The 19,410-nt window shown below is 38.1% G+C and overlaps 1 protein-coding gene across 3 annotated transcripts; it reads left to right on the top strand.

Moving 5' to 3' along the window:
• The first annotated feature begins 741 nt into the window (after positions 1–741).
• Positions 742–18,731, top strand: si:ch211-278p9.1. Of its 3 annotated transcripts, none has more exons than XM_087289876.1 (9): positions 742–1,464; positions 5,271–5,417; positions 8,231–8,377; positions 9,814–11,757; positions 11,890–12,060; positions 14,517–14,687; positions 14,795–14,956; positions 15,604–15,650; positions 17,848–18,731. In XM_087289876.1, exons 2-9 carry the CDS (start codon positions 5,275–5,277, stop codon positions 18,432–18,434), a joined length of 3,372 nt encoding a protein of 1,123 aa, XP_087146002.1. In that variant the 5' UTR covers positions 742–1,464; positions 5,271–5,274; the 3' UTR covers positions 18,435–18,731. The 3 variants fall into 3 exon arrangements, with proteins under 3 accessions (XP_087146002.1, XP_087146003.1, XP_087146001.1); XM_087289877.1 differs by having other exon boundaries at positions 1,206–1,245; XM_087289875.1 differs by having other exon boundaries at positions 1,206–1,346.
• Positions 18,732–19,410: the final 679 nt, after the last annotated feature.

Below are 19,410 nucleotides of genomic sequence, written 5' to 3'. Positions count from 1 at the left end.
TTGCTGAGTTATTTTTTCTCATTCGCCGTGCGATATCAAACATTGCGTAAAAAATACACGCTTAAGACCAGATCCTCGAATCAAATATCTCGTTTGTTGCGAGGGGCATGAATGAATTCCCTGAATGAAAGAGCCAAACTGCATTTAAAGTCCACCATTTAATAATTTGGCAAATAATTCGACTACAGATGTCCACGTAGTTTAAACACCATCACTTTCTCCTGTGTGTGAGTATTTTGACTGAAACTTGCGCGTGCCCAAATAGACACTCCCACACCATCCCACTTTAGTTCCTCCGACACTCCCCCCTAAACAGAGCTGGACACGCCCACTTTTCTGACTTTTTCCAAAGTAGAGGTGTGAAAACACCCTTCTGAAACGAGGGGGTTTCATGGCCCTTTAAAAGTACAAATTTGGATTTGAATTTTCAATCTTTTTGTAATGGTATGTACGCATCTCATATTGTCATATGTATATTGTTGTATGTAAATGTTTCTGTCTACTGGCTTGTTGGCTGATTGTGATGATTGACTGCAGGTGTGATGTGTAGAGCTGTTTCACTATTTCTTGAGTGCTGCCATTTGTAATGCTTTACCTGATAAAGACCATGTCGGTCGAAACAGTGTGATATTAATGCATGATCTACAGTGCTTTATATTTGAATTTTTTTATATTTGAATTTTTTTAAAATTTATTTTATATTTAAATAAATACATATTATTTTTCAGTATAGTATTACAATTATGTAAACATATTTACTTTTTAGTTGCTGTAATTATTTAAAAAATATAAACATATTTTCTTTTTAAATGACTTGAGAGAAAACTTCTGATCAGAATTTAAACATGGATTTTAGTTTAAATTAGATGTGAAAATTTTTTTTCGGCAAGAAAAACAACTACACTACACAAAAAAAAATGCTGCTTGTTCAAACTACTTTTTTTTTTTTTTAAATAAGCTGAAACAACACCATCCTTTAAGTTTTTGTTAGGGACAACTTGATTGTTTTATGCTGGATCAACTTAAAATTGTAAAAACCATTAAGGTAAATGAATCGATTTGCATTGAGACGAGGTGAAGCAATCGAGTGGAACCCAACATTTTTTACAGTGTAGCACCTGTGCAGCTGTTTTACACTCACCTGATATTATCTTCTAGGTAAATGTTTAACCCGTTTTACCTGTTGCTAAATGTGAAACTATTTTACATAAACAATATCGGAGAGAAAGTCTGTGTGTAAATAAGGTGAATATGTTTGAGTACAGATCAATTTGGCGCTGCTAAAAAGAATGGATTTGTGAACTGAACAAAGTTTGTGTTTGATGATCTTCATTGCTGAGTCAGAGGTAGGTTTGAACAAACACTGAATTTGTGCTCATGTGCTGGTCAATAAATATGAATCTGCTTGTGTAAGTACTTACATCCTGATCTTGTCCTACTGTTATTAACATTTTTCAACATTTAGTACTTGCTAATCACTGAAGTGCATTACTGTTTTAATTAAGTCATATATAAGATAGTTTTATGCAAATTGTGTAAATGTGAGTAGGGATTGGGAAATATTTTGGTTTGGGTGGAAATACTTAGGTTGTGTCCTGAAAGACTAGTGCATTCAAATGTGCCCGGGGTAATGTAATTCAGAACGTCTGGGAAATGTACAGAACTACAAATTTCAGAACATTTTACACTTTATCTCAGTTTGTTTATGTGTGAACGATTATAATACATACAGTATGAAGTGAATATGAAGTTAAGTGTGATTTTGATTATTGTTTAATTTACAAGCACAGTAGCATATTTAAAGCTGCTGTATAGGCTATTTATGTCCCCCTGGCGGCTTATTCACAAACTGCAGTCATACACTAAAAACAGCGGCAGCAATTTCAAACAGCCGTGATATATGCCCCGGCGGTAATAGTCACTTTGAACTTTCACCTACTGTATGTGTAAGGCTTTAAGTTAAATTTGGGTGATTTAATAACAGAAATTTCACTTTTTGGATAAAGTATTGCCTTGAACACCATATAACACACCCACTTAGCTAACTTTAGACTTGGCCAATAAATCTGTGGAGCAAAGGTTTTATCAGCCGACAGTTTTCAGTGTACATTCAAGGGTGCAAGCTGGAACTATTATCAATAATGGAAAACTGGGAATTATAAACAATGAACAGCTATATCACTAACACTCAATCAAAACAAAATATTATCGATTTTGAAGTGAATTAAGAAGGCAAAAAGGGTCTGATGATCTACAAAATGTTCTAAATTTGTACTTGAGTATTTGAAGTGTGTACTGCCTTTCAGCAATACAGACAGGTTCATAACCTAATAAATCAACATTATTTTCTCTGATGACATGTAAAAGCTGACTTGTATATTATGATGAAAATCAACTTTTGAAAGCTGTTTGGACCGAACTGTGTGTAGGTATGGTGTGTCCACAGTCATGTTGGAGTGATATAAACACAAGTCACTTTTTTTTAAAATTCCTGACGTTAAAACAGGACCTAAATCTGAGTGATTTTGAGGCCCACCGCAATGTGATGTAAGAGTTAGGGAGTTAGGGTTAGGTGACGTTAACCAACTTGGCATTGTATGATGTCTAATGTAAAACGTCGCGATGAACGATGGCATCATCATCGTAGGCAGCGGTGAAATTATTATTGAATAATTAATTCATAACAAATTAATTATTTGTAACCTACCGTTCAGCTACCTGACTCGCATGCTCTTTGTTATACCCATAACCCAATCATAAATGAATAAAGAAAAGTTACACACAAATTACCACCTGTCAATCAGTTTTTTTCAGTTCAGTTCAGTGTGGTTTAACAGTCAATGCTGAGAGTTCAAACACTCGAGAGTAATCCATTGATGCACAGCTCTACAAGTTCCGAACTATGCAAGCTAGTGGCTACAGCGGCATGGAAAATCCTTCTCAAATTGGCGAAAGTGAAGAATAAAAATCTCGAGACAAACCAGGCTTAGTTGGGCATGACCATTTCTTCTATGCCCAAGCATCTTGTGCAGAGCTGCAGTCAAAGCACTGGAGAACTCAGGACATCAGTGAAGACTCGTCTGTCCCTGGAGTCTCAAGCCTCCTTTCCACTGCACACTGTAACACGGGGAGTGACAGAGACAACTGAAGTAGGATCCACGTGCAGGTTTATTCAGTGTTCAGGCAAGCAATGGTCAACACAGGTGCAAACAGATGTATAAAGGAAGTCCAGAATCATAATCAAAAGTATTAAGCGAGAGGTCAAAAGGCAGGCGGCAGACAGGGACAAAAAGGGTAACAAGGCTAGGAAAACAAGACAAGGATAACGCAATGTAATGTCACTTTACAGATGAACAAGACTAGGCAAAGGAAGTAAGTGTGTGTGCTGCTTAAATAGTGTGTGTAATCAGTCTTTGACAATCCTCAGGTGGTGTGAGTGTAATCAGTCAGAATGAAGAAGCATGCTTATCTGAGCAGAGTGCATGTATGAAAATGTAGTCCAGAAAAGGCGGAGTAGTAGTCCATAAGTTATTGTGAGTGAGATCCAGCGATCTATGAAGTTACGATCGATAGTGATTGTGACACACACGACAAACGAAAAGCGACAGACCGGAAGTCACTTATTTCCAATGGAGTAGTCCGGGAGCTGCGTGGAGTTCTGATCATCTCCGTATGCGAAAAATTCACATCCGAACTGAGCTGCAGATCTGTTGAAATATTTGAACTCCTGCGACTAGACTGTATGCGACCAGCCAACAGGATTTGCTGTATTCCAGTGTTGTACAAGCAGGTCCATGCGTGCGAGATGCGAAATACTAGTTTATTTGGTTATTTTTTTTAAATGAGAAAAAGTCTATATTAACAAAAAAAAACACTTCTGTTCATAATGTAAGTAATAAAGTAATAAAAATATAATTTTTTATTGTTGTCTCCACATTCCCTCCAATATTTTTAGCGGTCTATGAGTTTCTAAAATTCATTTATTCCTTTAACCACTGTGAACGCACAGTGAATAATGGCTCTTGCTTTTGGACTCCTTTATTTCGTAGACTGCGAGAACAGCTTCTCTCCCATGGTGCACGTCAGAACTGAAAATACTGTGTGACTGCCTCAAGAGGGTGTATTCTGAGACTTGTGTCCAAATGTCGTGTGCAGTGGAAGAGCAGCTTCACAGGAATCAGTCTCATGATCTCCACTCCTCCATGACCACCACAGCAGCTGCTCAGGATATGACCTGGTCCGGGATTGTGTAAACCTTGGGATTATCTCTTCACAGGTCCTAGACCGCTTCAGTGGCACTGCATAATCTCTGGGGGCCTCGGAATGAGTATCCCCAGGTGGAAATAGAGAGTAAAAAGAATAATTAGCATAGCTGCTGTTCATAGTGTATATAAACAAGATGCGTGGAGCACATTCATGCATCATACCGCTATGTGATGCATTGTGTGTATGTTTTACTAAAAAGATAGGTCTTTAATATAGTTTTGAACTGGGAGAGTGTGTCTGAGCCTCAGACATTATCAGGAAGGCTATTACAGAGTTTAGGAGCCATAAATGAGAAGGCTCGACCTCCTTTACTCGACTTTGTTATTCTAGGTATTACCAGAAGCCCTGAGTTTTGAGATCTTAAAGAGCGAGTTGGATTGTAGTGAGACAGAAGGTTGGTAAGATAAACAGGAGCTAGATTATTTAAAGCTTTATAGGTGAGAAGCAATATTTTAAAATCAATGCAATACTTAACAGTCAGCCATTGTAAGGAGGATAAAATTGGGGTAATCTGAATTCTGCATCTGAAATGGATAGCATACTTCGGAACTTAGCGATATTTCTCAGATGAAAGAAAGCAGTTATTACTATTGATAAAAGTTTTGCAGCTTTATTAAGTGTAAGAGATTTGCTTCAAAACTGAGAAGCTGGACCACTGGCTTGTAAATAGTTCTCACTCACTCAATTTCGTTCAGCTTAGTCCCTGATTTATCAGAGGTCACCACATTGGAATTACCTGCCAATTACTGTGTTTTTTAAAGATTTGTATGCAGTGGATGCCAATCAAGCCTCAACTCAGCACTGAGAGAACCCTCTGTGCTGGGAATCACCCATACACTCTCTCATTCTCTTTATTGGTCCTTACATATCATTTGATTTTTAGCCACCAAGCAGGAAAACATTGTATTATTAGTTTAACAACCAAGTAATCATTAGGGAACCAAAATGACAAAATCACATCTAAGAGTAACTGCTGTTTCTCATTTCTTCTGTTTTTTTTTCAGCACTATGAATCAATATGAGAAAAGAGAGAAAGAATCTCTCATGTGTGAAGCAGCATCTCCAGAACCCAGCTGTGTGTCCATGAAGAGTGATGGATCTTTACCTGTTCCCCCTAATCTCAGCGATGGAGCTCTGTCTTCTGACTCTGAGTGAGTATAAATGAGATTTATCTGCTGCATTAATGTTATGGGACATAATTGAATGCAAAGGTTGCACTTTAATACATATATAAAAGCTAAATAAAATGTGCAAATGTGCATCAGCTGAGGACAAATATGAGCATGTGTGAAGTAAATTAGCTGATTGCTGACTTGTCCATGATTGTAGAGATTGGAAGTGTTAACTGAACCCAGTCTTCTTTCAAAAGAAGTAAGGAATGTAACATGTGGACTGAGTAAATTAAAAGTAATTTAAGCTATTCATCTGCTCCAGACTAAACTCGCTTTCTTCATACAGTACATTTGGCTAGAGGCAAACTTGTTGAGCCCCTAGAGTTTTTTCTCCATTTCTGTCACCTGATGGAGGGGATGATTGGGTGTCATGCAGTGGCATGCCCTTTTCTACAAACATCCAAATATTTCCAGCTGCCCGCGCCAGTCGCTTAATGTCAGGTGATTCACGTGCGACCGTTTTTTTGACTAAACTAAATTTATTTTTGATGTCTTGGTCACACTATTTGGTGGGCCGGAACAAATTGCCTCGGGGGCCAAGTTTAGCCCATGGGCCGCCAATTAAATAGCCATGACATACAGTATGCATTATCATTAAATTGACAGGATTCTGAAAGACTGCTTCTTTGTTATTAACATGTTTATTTATTGGTAGCAACTCAAGACTTGACCAGCTGATTCTGGAGAGACTGGAATGTTGTTGTTTGTGTTTTTTTACTGATAAACGTTAAAGGTGTAGTTCTTACAAAAAAAATTTAAAATTCTGTCATTATTTACTCGAACCTCAAACTCAAACCTGCACGATCTTCATCATCTTCAGAACAAATATTGACATATTAAAGATATTTTGTGAAATCTGGGAGATTCTCCTGTAGGAAGCAAGATGGCTATATATGTGTAAGGCTTTAAGTTTAACTTGTTGATGTTGGAAGTGAGGTGAAGGGTAGTAATTAAATCACAGAAATGTCACTTTTTGGATAAAGTATTGCCTTGAACACCACAAAACACACCCAGTAAAGAGCTACCTTTAGGGCCAACTTGCACTATTATATCCATACCGTGCCCAGCCCCAGGCCCATTTCTAAGATCGTTTGAGAAGTGTGAGTGCGCTGAATCGGGCTCAGGTGCAGTTCACTAGGGTTTTTAAAACTAAAAGCGAGACGTGACTTTAAGGGACTGTTTCTTATTGATTTATTAATTATTCTTACTGTTCAATGAACGCAAACTGCTGTAGTTTATTAAATATGCAAACCCCTCACTGCACTACAGCTGCACCTTCAGCAAACCTCCTCATTTCTGCAGCATGAGGACTTTATGATTACTTATGAACGTCAAAAGTGGCTGATCTGTTCAGTTGATTTTAGGATTTTCCTTTTAAGCGGTTCAGCTCCTTATAAGGTAAAAAAATACACACACACACACACACACACACACACACATATATATATATATATATATATATATATATATATATATATATATATATATATATATATATATATATATATATAAAGGCTAATATTACATTTATAAGTAGTAATTTAATAAAATACACTTAAAATGTTTGTTTAATATGGGTTGTATACTAGTATTGCACTGTAATTGTCAGGTCCTCTGTCTGATCACCTGGGTTTGTTTCTGTTTCGCATTTGTTTACATGTATTTCAGCACGTGTGGTGTTTTGATCACTTTCTCACTACATGCTAGCTTTGACACATCTCCACCCATCTTCCCACTCATCCCTATTATTCAATTAAACCAATTTCATTCACCTGTCTTGCCATAATTTCCCTTCTATTTAGTAATTTTTTGATTTTGATTTTTTTTTCTCTACTAATAAATTTTTGAGATATCTGCACTTGTGTCCGTTCTGTTCCCTGACAGTATTACATTGACAGGCTCAGCCATTTGAGTTCTGAATAAGCCAAATAGGCTCAACCCAGCTGTTAACTGTAGTAAAAACCACTTTCTATATTCAAGTGCATTTTTTGTTTCCATGTATTAAATAAATAAACTGCCACTTTTCTAATTAAATGGCATACATATATATATATATATATTTTTAAGCGTACAGGCTAATTCACATATTGCACGATCTGAATGATGATAATAAATAAGAAGTATTATTTTAATTCTAGACAACACTTGTTTTTTGCTATCTCTGTCTGTGACTCAGTGATGGTTTAAACGAATACATCCTCTAAGTGCTTCATTCACTGTGTTTAATCCTTTTTGTGCAAGACTGTATGGTATACTTAATGCCACACAAAGTGTAAAGTGTTTAAAATTGGTTGTTCATTTTGAAATAAAAATAGCTAAATGTTCGTTAAGAGTTACGTTTTTTGCTGGAGGAAACAGCTGTGCTGATGAGGTGAACGAAGAGAAAACCCGATTGCTTCTCTGTGACATTGAGAGACTGGTGATACAAGGTTGTATTTATCAAAGAACTGCAAATAAGCAGATATTATAACTATTTATCAATAAACACACACCTCGTTCTCTCACTGTCCACGGCTGTGGTTTGCTGGTTTAAATGAAAAACAAAAGATGGGGAGGAGCCAAATTCAGCTGCCGTTTTCTTAATAAATTTAAAGGGGACTGAGGCGATAATTTAGTGTACAGTTTATGAGCTAATCGCAAACGTTTTAGGGGGGCTGAGTAGAAATATAGTAGGGATGCAGCCTCCCTAAAATAGGCCTTGCAATGCCCATGATAATAACCAAAGTAATAAAAGAACCAAAATGACAAAATCACATCTACCTACTGTTTCTCATTTCAACTGGTTTCTTCAGCACTATGAATCAACATGAGAAAAGTAAGAAGGAATCTCCCATGTGTGAAGCAGCATCTCAAGAACCCAGCTGTGTGTCTATTAAGAGTTATGGATCTTTACCTGTTCCCCCTAATCTCAGCGATGGAGCTCTGTCTTCTGACTTTGAGTGAGTATAATCATGAATAAACAATAATAAATCAGAATCTTGACCTACAATGTTCAATTCAATTTCAATGCATCTTTATGTCTATAGCGCTTTTACAGTGTAGATTGTGTCAAAGCAGCTAAACATAAAATTCTAGTAGATTAAAACTCAGTCCCGTTTTCAGAGTTAAACTTTAGTTCAGTTCAGTGTGGTTTATTTTTCACTGCTAAAAGTCCAAACACTAAAGAGCAAATCCATCGATGCACAGCTCCATAAGTCCCAAACCAAGCAAGACAGTGGCGAGGAACAAACTTCACCAATTGACAAAAGCGAAAGAAAAAAACATCAAGAGAAGCCAGGCTCAGTTGGGCACGACCATTTCTCCTCTTTGCAAACTTCCTGTGCAAAGCTGCAGTCTGGGTACTGGAGGCTGGAAATGCTGGACGTCAATTGTTGAGAGCTGCTGGTATGAGTAGGTCTCCGGCGGGTGTTCTGGCTGGTCCACGGGATCAATGCAAAGACCCGTTTCTCACTATGGTCCTGCAGGAATCTCATGCTCTCCGCTCCTCCATGACTGCCACAGCATCAGCTCAGGATTCCTGGTCCAGGATTATGGAAACCTCGGCATCATTTCTTCACAGGTTTTGGATTGCATCAATGGCTCAACACAATCTCTAAAGGCCTCAGAATGAGTTTCCCCAGGTGGAAATAGAGAATAAAGAAAATTATTAGTGTAGCTGAGTGCATTTTTTAATGTAGTTGTCCTACATTTTGTAGTAAAGTCACATTGAGCCAAAGTATATTATAAGCAGCATTATTAGATTAGATTAAACTTTATTGTCATTACACATGTACAAGTACAAAGCAACGAAACGCAGTTCAGGGGTAACCAGGAGCACAATAGCAGCAAGTGCAGGATACAAGTTATAAAAGGGGTGTATTGGGGGCAAAAGAGTCAGTGGGGGGCAGAGTTCAAAAGGGAGACAGCTCTGGGAAAAAGCTGTTCCTCAGTCTGCTGGTTTTTGTCTGGAGGAGCCTGAAGCACCTGCTGGAAGGCAGGAAAGAAAACAGTCTGTAAGCAGGGTGAGAGGAATCCTTAAGAATACTATGTGCTCGGCGCAGACAGTGTTTCTTCTGGATGTCCTTTATGGCTGGCAGTGTGGCCCCTATGATGCGTTGGGCAGTTTTCACCACCCGCTGCAGTGCCTTACGCTCAGCAACAGAGCAGCTTCCATACCAGACTGTGACGCAGTTGGTCAGGATGCTTTCTATTGTATACTACTTGTATATTCACTGATTCAGTATTAGTGTTGATCTCGGTTGTGTATTAGAGCTTACATCTCAAAAATAATATTAAAGGACCCAGAAAAACACATTTTTGATGGATCTGTACAGCCCCCTTTATCATTACATATATTTTGTTAACAGTATTTCTGTTTATCTTACCGTATCTGCAGAGTAAGAAAAGACAATGTGTCCAGAGCTGGGGTGCCTAACCTGATTTACCAGGAGACTTTTATCAAGCAGAACAAAACAGAAACCCTCCAGAGAATCATAAACCAACACAAGACCAGCATGAAGAACAGGTATGAGAGGTTATTTGAGGGAATCAAACTAGATGGTAATCAAATCCTCCTGAACAGGATTTACACACAGCTCTACGTTATAGAGGGAGAAAGCAAAGGAGTGAAGGAAGAACATGAGATTTTTCTGATGGAGAAAATAGAGAAAATGGCCAGAATGAAAGGCGTGCTAATCAAGACACAATACACTCCAATGATGACACAAGACACTCCAATTCACTGCAATTCCATCTTTAAACCTTTACATAAACCAACGAATGAGGGGTTTGTAAAAGAGAGGAAAGACCAGATCAAGACTGTTCTCACTAAAGGCATCGCTGGAATTGGAAAAACCGTCTCTGTGCAGAAGTTCATTCTAGACTGGAGTGAAGGAAAAGCCAGTCAGGATGTAGATTTCATGTTTGTGCTTCCATTTCGAGAGCTGAACTTGATTAAAGATCATCAGTACAGTCTTCACAGACTTCTGCTAGACTTTCATCCTGAACTTCAAGATCTGGGCTCAGAGATGTATGAGGAGTGTAAAGTCGTGTTCATCTTTGATGGTCTGGATGAAAGCAGAATCACACTGAAGTTTTTAGACATTGAGAGAGTTAGTGATGTGAATGAGTCTTCATCAGTGGCTGTGTTGATGTCAAACCTCATCAGAGGAGATCTGCTTCCCTCTGCTCACATCTGGATCACCTCCAGACCAGCAGCAGCCAATCAGATCCCTTCAAAATACATCAGCCGACTGACAGAAATTCAGGGATTCAATGATTCTCAGAAGGAGGAATATTTCAGGAAGAGAATCAGCGATGAGCATCAAGCCAACAGAATCATCTCCCACATCAGAAGATCCAGAAGCCTCCAGATCATGTGCCACATACCCGTCTTCTGCTGGATCTCAGCCACTGTGCTTCAGAAGCTCCTGAATGAAGATGACAGAGCAGAAATCCCTCAAACTCTGACTGAAATGTACATCCACTTCCTGCTGACTCAGATCAACATGAGGAACCAGAAGTATGAAAAGAGAGATCCAGAGAAACTCCTCAAGTCCAGCAAAGACATGATTGTGAAACTTGCTGAACTGGCTTTCAAACAGCTGATGAAGGGCAATGTGATGTTCTATGAAGAGGACCTGATTGAGAGCGGCATTGACATCACTGATGCCTCAGTGTATTCTGGGATTTGCACTGAGATCTTTAAGGAGGAATCTGTGATTCATCAGAGGAAAGTCTACAGCTTCATTCATTTGAGCTTTCAAGAATTTCTCGCTGCTGTATTTCTGTTTTACTCTTATGCAGTCAAGAAAAGAACGTCACTGAAGTTGTTTCTGTCTAACGTATATGACCTGCAGAGTCATGAAATCTCTTTATATGATCTACTAAAATCAGCAGTTAAAAAGTCCTTAAGAAGTAGAAATGGACATCTGGATCTTTTCTTGCGGTTTCTACTTGGCGTCTTTCTGGAGTCCAATCAGAGACTCTTAAAGGATCTATTGACATACACAGAGAAGAGTTCAGAGAGCATCAAGACAATCACACAGTACATTAAAGATAAACTCAAAACTAATAAAGATCGCTCAGCTGGCAGATGCATCAATCTGTTCCTCTGTCTGCTGGAAATGAAGGATCAGACTCTGTACAGAGAGATTCAGGACTTTGTGAAATCACAAACTTGCTCAGAGGAGAAACTCTCTCTGTCTTACTGTTCAGCAATCGCCTACATGCTTCAGATATCAGAAGAGGTGCTGGATGAGTTTGATCTGAAGAAATACAACACATCAGATGGCGGGAAAAGAAGACTGATACCAGCTGTGGTGAACTGCAGAAAAGCTCTGTGAGTATTAGTTTACATGATTGTCGCAGGATTTGTGTCTATTCTTAATCATGTACAATACATCTTAAGGAGAAAACACCGGTTTACGTTTTTAAAGCTTTTTATTGAACTATTTTTCATCCTGTGTTATAGATTTGCTGGTTGTAATCTCACTGCTCAGTGCTGTGAAAGTTTATTTTCATCTCTTCAATCATCAAACTCTCTAAGAGAGCTGGATCTGAGTGACAATGACCTGCAGGATTCAGGAGTGAAGCTGCTCTCTGATGGACTGAAGAGCTCACACTGTCAACTGGAAAAACTCAGGTTTGTGGGGTTTTTTTTACAAGTTGAATAGTTTTAATGTAAAGTAGTCATCGATTAGAAAATACAGTTGAAAACAGAAGTCTACATACACTCTAAAAAAAAGGAACATAATCATTAAAAAAAAGGTCTTATAGTAAATCATAGTAAATGTTTACTCTTTTAGGTCAGTTAGGATTACCAAAATGATTTACATTTGCTGAATACTAAAATAATGAGATTTTTTTTGTTTGTTTTTTTGTTTTTAGACAATTTTTCTTCATTTTTTTAGTGAAAAGTTTACATACATTTCCTTGGTATTTTTTAACTTTGCTTTAAACTCTATAACTTTGGTCAAATGTTTTGGGTATTCTTCCACAAGCCTATCACAATAGTTAGCCCATTCCTTCTGAAAGAATTGGTGTAACCGAGTCAGATTTGTTGGCTGTCTTGCTCGCACAAGCTTTTTCAACTCTGCCCACAAATTTTCTATAGGATCGAGATCAGGGCTTTGTGATGGCCACTCCAAAACATTCACTCTGTTGTCCTTAAAGCACATTTTAATTAATTTGGCAGTATGCTTAGGGTCATGGTCTGTTTGGAAGACTCATTTGTGGCCAAGTTTTAATTTCTGGCTGATGTCTTGAGATGTTGCTTCAGTATTTCTACATAATGTTCTTCATGATGCCATCTATCTTGGTTTCCGCTACATTCATTCTTCCGTGGCGGGGCACCACACTAAAATTCATCCCGCCATGGCTACATTATAGCGTAGTTTTTTTAAATAGCAGGTTAAAAATCGCACCACAAACATATGAAAAGGTAAGTGAATAATAACAGCACAAACTTTTCTGTGACCGTAGTAGTGCTGTGCGTTCTGTTTTACCCTAGGTGACGTGCTGACTGACAGACTGACTGACAGGTGCGTGATGCGTGAGACCAGCAAACACGGCGTAGTTTTCAGTTATGATGAACACAGTTTCTATAATTATACTTTGTTTATAGATAACGGCCTGTGGCTCTGCATATAATGACTTTATCTTGCTGGAGTTTATAGCCGTTTCACTTTACTTTAGGATGCATTACTGTTGTGGTCTGCTCCGCAAGTCTATCAGAGATAAATATTCCTTGCAAATCTAATAAATGTTGGAGACATACTCGGTGCATAAACGCACTAAATCACACTTCAGCCGCATTTATTTGAGGGCGCGCAAGAAAATCTGCACTTGAGCAGCTTATATTTGAGGGCGCGCAAGAAGTTTTGTGCACGGACAGAGGAAATCGACTCTCAAGCAGAGATTGACATGCTCGTAGGCTATTACATGAATGCGATCTCGACGTAATACTGCGCCCATGACATTTGTCAATGAAATAACGCCACATGTAGTGGTAGATATTTGTAAAATGGCCAACAGAGTGTGCCGCAACAGCTGGAAAAAATCCTAGAGGAAACACTGCATCTATGCTGTGAAGTGGACCAGTCCGTCCTGCAGCAAAACTACCCCACAACATGATGCTGCCGCCCCCATACTTCACAGTTGGCATGGTGTTTCTAGGCTTGAAAGCTTTACCCTTTGTCCTCCTAATGTAACCCTGGTCATTATGGCCAAACGGTTCAATCTTAGTTCTATCAGACCACAGGACATGTCTCCAACAATTATTCTTTTTCCAGTGTAATTTAGCAAATTGTAATCTGGCTTTTGTTGTTGTTGATTTTCTCATGTTGTCACACAAGGAAGCAGAGTGTTTGAGGTTTTCCTTAAAAACTATTCTACATTTGTGCCTCCAATCAACTCAAATATTGTCAATTAGCCAATCAGAAACTTTCAAAACCTTGACACCATCATCTGAGCTTTTTTAGAGGCAAAATAATCTTATTGTATGAAAACTTGACTTTCAAGAAAAGTTATAACAATTTCTCAAAAAATCTCTCTCATTATTCTGCTATTAAACATAGCAGAAACACATTTGATAATCCAAACTCACCTAAAAGAGAAAAAGTTTAGTCACATTAACATCTGACGTCTTGTAAATGGTTATTTGCCCTTTTATACAGTGGATGTAAACTTCTAGTTTGAAGTGTGTGTGTGTGTGTGTGTGTGTGTGTGTGTGTGTGTGTGTGTGTGTGTGTGTGTGTGTGTGTGTGTGTGTGTGTGTGTGTGTGTTTGTGTGTGTTTGTGTTCTATCATGAACTAAGATTACATATTTTATTTTTCTGTTTCTATCAATTTTGACAATGAGTACATTTACATCAGGGGTGGCCAACCCTGTTCCTGGAGAGCCACCTTCCTGCAGATTTCAGTTGCTACCCATATCAAACACACCTGAAACAATTAATTAGTACCTGAACACCACGTGATAATTACAGGCAGGTGTGTTTGATATGGGTTGCAACTGAAATCTGCAGGAAGGTGGCTCTCCAGGAACAGGGTTGGCCACCCCTGGTTTAAATGGACACACATGCCTGATGTTCTATTTAGATTGACAAGCTGCAGTCTCACTGGTCAGTGCTGTGAAAGTTTGTCTTCATTTCTACAATCATCCAACTCAATGAGAGAGCTGGACCTGAGTGACAATGACCTGCAGGATTCAGGAGTGGAGCTGCTCTCTGATGGACTGAAGAGTTCACATTGTCAACTTGAGATACTGAGGTAAGAAAAACAGCTATAGGTTCACTGATATTCTAAATAATCCACCATTAGACCCAAGCATGTTTGTAGACTTTTGGGTGTGTGTGTGTGTGTGTGTGTGTTTATAGATTATCTGGCTGTATGGTGACAGAGGAAGGCTGTTGTTTTCTGGCTTCAGCTCTGAGATTAAACCCCTCACACCTGAGAGAGCTGGATCTGAGCTACAATAACCCTGGAGAATCATTAGCTGAGATGCTCAATAGTCCAAACTACAGACTGGACACACTCAAGTATGTTCAACACTAACAAACATCCTGCCACATGTATTAAAATATGTGTCTTAAAACAACTCTTGAACTCCTGTGTTTACACTATTCAGTTTGATATAGACAGAACTTTTTTCTATAGTTTTTCAATGTAAACAAGCATAAATGGACTTGCATGCCTGTTACGCTTAAACACAGGGGTCATGAGTAGTTACAAATTAGTTAATTAGTTAACAAATTAGTGCCCCTCCAAGTAAAGTCATGAAATAAACATAAAATAACAGCTCATGAGGTCATGTTGGTAACATTTAGCTAAAATGAAAGTGTTAATTAATACATTAATCATCAAACATGTACTAGCAAGTAATTAAGGTATGCATTATTCATGCATATACTCAAGAGACTCTTGTTGTAGTTAAAGTAAGTTCTTGATTAGCGCACACCTCAACCCATCTTTAGTTCATAATGAAGTAACATTTAAATTACATATTAGTGCATCATTATTTAAGTACCTTTATTGTAAATGGTTACCACCCTATCTTACAGTTTGATCATGACATATCAATTACACTGTATTTCACATATTGAGATGCACAATTTTTTTTTATTTCACATATGGGAAATATTTGTTTGTAAAATGCAAGTTTGTTGTTGCTTCTGTATTGCTGTAGTGTGGATCATGGAGCGGAGTTCAGGATTACAACTGGACCACAGAAATGTAGGTCCTCACACACCTACAGTATGATTATTTTAATGAGGGACTAATACTGATTAAAACAACACAACATCCAAATTATCATTATGTTTCACAGCACAAACAATGTGCACATATGTAGCATGTCTAAATTTCTTTTGCAGTGCATTTTTACTAGATAGAGGTAGTACAAAAAAATAGAATATCCACAGGGGTTGGACAATATTCAAGTCATCTTTATTTCTATAGCGCTTTTACAATGTAGATTGTTTCAAAGCAGCTTGACATAGATTATAGTGAGTTGAAACAGTGTCTTTCCAGTTTTCAGAGTTTAGGTTCACTTCAGTTTAGATTAGTTCAGTTTTAATATTCCCTGCTGAGGGAATATTAAAACACTGAAGAGTAATCCATCGATGCAGCCCTACAAGTTCCAAACTATGCAAGTCAGTGGCGACAGCAGCAAGGAAAACACTTTACCAGTTGGTGAAAGTGAAGGATAAAAACCTCGAGAGAAACCAGGCTCAGTTGGGCTCGACCATTTCTTCTATGGCCAAACGTCTTGTGCAGAGCTGCAGTCTAGGCACTGGAGACTGGAGAACGCTGGATGTCAGTTAAAACTCGCAAGTTCCGGGAGTCTCACAGGAATCAGTCTTATGGTCTCCACTCCTCCATGACCACCACAGCAGCTGTGCGGAATATGGCCTGGTCTGGGATTGTGGAAACCTTGGGATCATCTCTTCACAGGTCTTGGATCGCATCAGTGGCACTGAATAATATCTGGGGGCCTTGGAACGAGTATCTCCAGGTGGAAATAGAGAGTAAAAAGAATAATTAGGATAGCTTGTTGTTCATAGTGTATAAAAACAAGATGCGAGGAGCACATTCATGCATTTGTGATGCATTGTGTGTATGTTTTACTAAAAAGATAGGTCTTTAATATAGTTTAGAACTGAGAGAGTGTGTTTGAGCCTCAGGCATTATCAGGAAGGCTATTCCAGAGTTTAGGAGCCATAAATGAGAAGGCTCGACCTCCTTTACTCGACTTTGCTATTCTAGGTACTACCAGAAGCCCTACCAGAAGAGTTTTGAGATCTTAAAGAGCGAGTTGGATTGTAGTGAGACAGAAGGTTGGTTAGATAAACAGGAGCTAGATTATTTAAAGCTTTATAGTTAAGAAGCAATATTTTAAAATCAATAAAAAACTCAGATCAGATCAGATGAATTCTTACGAATTAGCCACTAAATCAAAAAGTTACGAATTGCCATGAGATTGCGTTGGAATGACAGATACAAGTCCTGCACAGTGGCCAGAGGGATTTTGAGCCATTCTTACCTCTAAAATAGTGGCCAAATAAATAGTAAAAAAAGTTTAAAAAAAAAAAAATAGTAAAAAAAAAATTGTGATCATTACTTGATGCTGGTGGAGGAAAAAAATTCCTGACTCGCTCCTCCAAAACAACCCAAAATGACTATTTGACTAATAATATTTAGGTCTGGTGACTTTACAGGCCATGGGAAATGTTAACTCTACTTTCATGTTCATCAAACCCCTCTGTCTTGCTTTGTGTATTGGTGCATTATCATCCTGATACACGGCACCACCTTCAGAGAACAATGCTTGAACCATTGGGTGCACATGGTCCTACAGAATGGATCAGTAGTCCTTTCCATTGATGTAGCACAAGTATTAGGCCTAGGGAGTGCCCCGATATTGCTGCCCAATCTGCATCTCTAATCTCTAATTTATTAGTCTGAGTGGTATGCTTCTTTGGGTCTTCTCCACACCGTAACTCTCCTGGATTGTTGTAGAACAAAACATGTTTCACATTGTCCACAGCCCAAGATAATCGCTGTTGGCCCAATTGAATCTGATGTTTAGCATTGGCACGAGTCACCAAAGGTTTGGCTATAGCAGCCCGCCATGTATACTGACCCTGTGGAGCCCCCGATGAACAGTTATTGCCCTGGAGGTGCAGGTTAGTCCCTGCCATGTTGTGCATGAAACTGCTGGAGGATTTTATATCTACATGTCCGGCTGTTCAGCTCCTTGTTCATTCAGTCATGATGCATGATATTCAAATAGTCTCTGCTTGTGACACACACACACACACACACACACACACACACACACACACACACACACACACACACACACACACACACACAAATCTTAATAGTTGTTTTGTTGTGTTATAATTGTTATCATCTTTCTTGTGTTCAGATGCATTTGATCTCACACTGGATGTAAACACAGCACACGTTAACCTCGCTCTGTCTGAGGGCAACAGAACGGTGACACATGTGGCGAAGAAGCAGTCATATCCTGATCACCCTGAAAGATTTGATGAGTGGTGTCAAGTTCTGTCCAGAGAGAGTCTGACTGGACGCTGCTACTGGGAGGCTGAATTTAGCGGGAGGGCTGATGTAGCAGTGACATATAGAGGGATCAGAAGGAAAGGACTGGAAACCGAATGTTTGTTCGGCTTCAATGAAAAGTCTTGGAATCTAAATTGTTTTGACAACAAGTTCATGGTCAGACACAATGATACGATTACAGATATAGATAAGTATTCAAAATCTGACTCTAACAGAGTAGGTGTGTATCTGGACCGGTCTGCCGGCACTCTGTCCTTCTACAGCGTCTCTGACACGCACACACTCACACACTTAGACACATTCAACACCACATTCACTGAACCACTCTATGCTGGATTTGGAGTTTTCTCTGATGGTTCAGTGTCTCTCTTGTGCAATTCAAAAGCTTCAGAGTGTAACAACAAAGACACACAGGTTACTTACACCGAATAAAACATCATCATTACATCTCTCTTTAACTTTATAGCAGTAGACTTGGAAAACAACATGGAAAAGAATGGAAACATGGTGCCATTATTATATTAAATTAATAGCTTTTTAACGCAAATTAAACATTTCACATTATTATTTTAACATTTTCATGCGGCTGAAATTTAATCCTCAAATTAAATATGTTATCATGTTGCTGCAAAAGTTTTCACATCCATGTAAAAATAGTTTGTTTCTCATTTTGATATTGTGACCAATACATGTTAAATTCTTAAATTAAACTCATCATTTTTAAATGAATATTTCTACATTTTTTTATTTTTATTTTTTTCAAAGTCCTATTGGGGTATTTTGATGTTTTGTTGAATTGTACGTATATGTATTTAAAGTAAGTGTGTATTCTGTTTTTTTTTTTTTTTTTAAGTGTCATGACACCCCCCACTTTCGGTTCAGGTCTACCTCAGAATTTTTTCAAAAAATGCTCTGAGATGGGTGTGGAGCTCTGTGAGCAGAGGGAGGAGCGGGCATAGCCGGCAGAGCAGGGGGAAAAGAGGGGAGCAAATAACTGTTATTACTGTCATACATGTACTATTTCTGAGTAAAAAATGCTATATTGGTTATAATTGGTTGATCTTTTTTCAGTTTTTGGCCAAAGTATTTTCACATTAAATGTTTAAAATCATCACAATATCTCAAAAGTCAGGGGGTTGAAAAAAATATCAAACTATTTTTTAATTAAATAATTAATTTTATTTATTATATTTTATTTATAATTTTATTTAATATATTTTATTTATAATTAATAATTATTTATTAATTCCTTAATAAAATTTTCAAATAATCAAAATAAATCTATATTTTTTGTTCATTTTACAGGAGTTTAATATTGTATTTAATTTAAAAAAAAAATGCAGTCCACCCCTCCGTTGAGCATTTGATTGATCCATTGCAGCTGGGGAAAAAAATAGAAACTAATATT

Source organism: Danio rerio, chromosome 17 (assembly GCF_052040795.2).
Source record: "Danio rerio strain M-AB ecotype USA chromosome 17, GRCz13ab, whole genome shotgun sequence".
Lineage (NCBI taxonomy): Eukaryota > Metazoa > Chordata > Actinopteri > Cypriniformes > Danionidae > Danio > Danio rerio.
Note: the sequence above shows the minus strand (reverse complement) of the source record. Positions and strands in the feature narration are given on the sequence as shown.

Coding starts and splice junctions, on each gene's coding strand:
- si:ch211-278p9.1 (XM_087289876.1), top strand. CDS start 5,275: ATGAATCAATATGAGAAAAGAGAGAAAGAATCTCTCATGTGTGAAGCA. Junction 14,688..14,794: donor TGTCAACTTGAGATACTGAG/GTAAGAAAAACA, acceptor GTGTGTTTATAG/ATTATCTGGCTGTATGGTGA. Junction 14,957..15,603: donor TACAGACTGGACACACTCAA/GTATGTTCAACA, acceptor GTATTGCTGTAG/TGTGGATCATGGAGCGGAGT.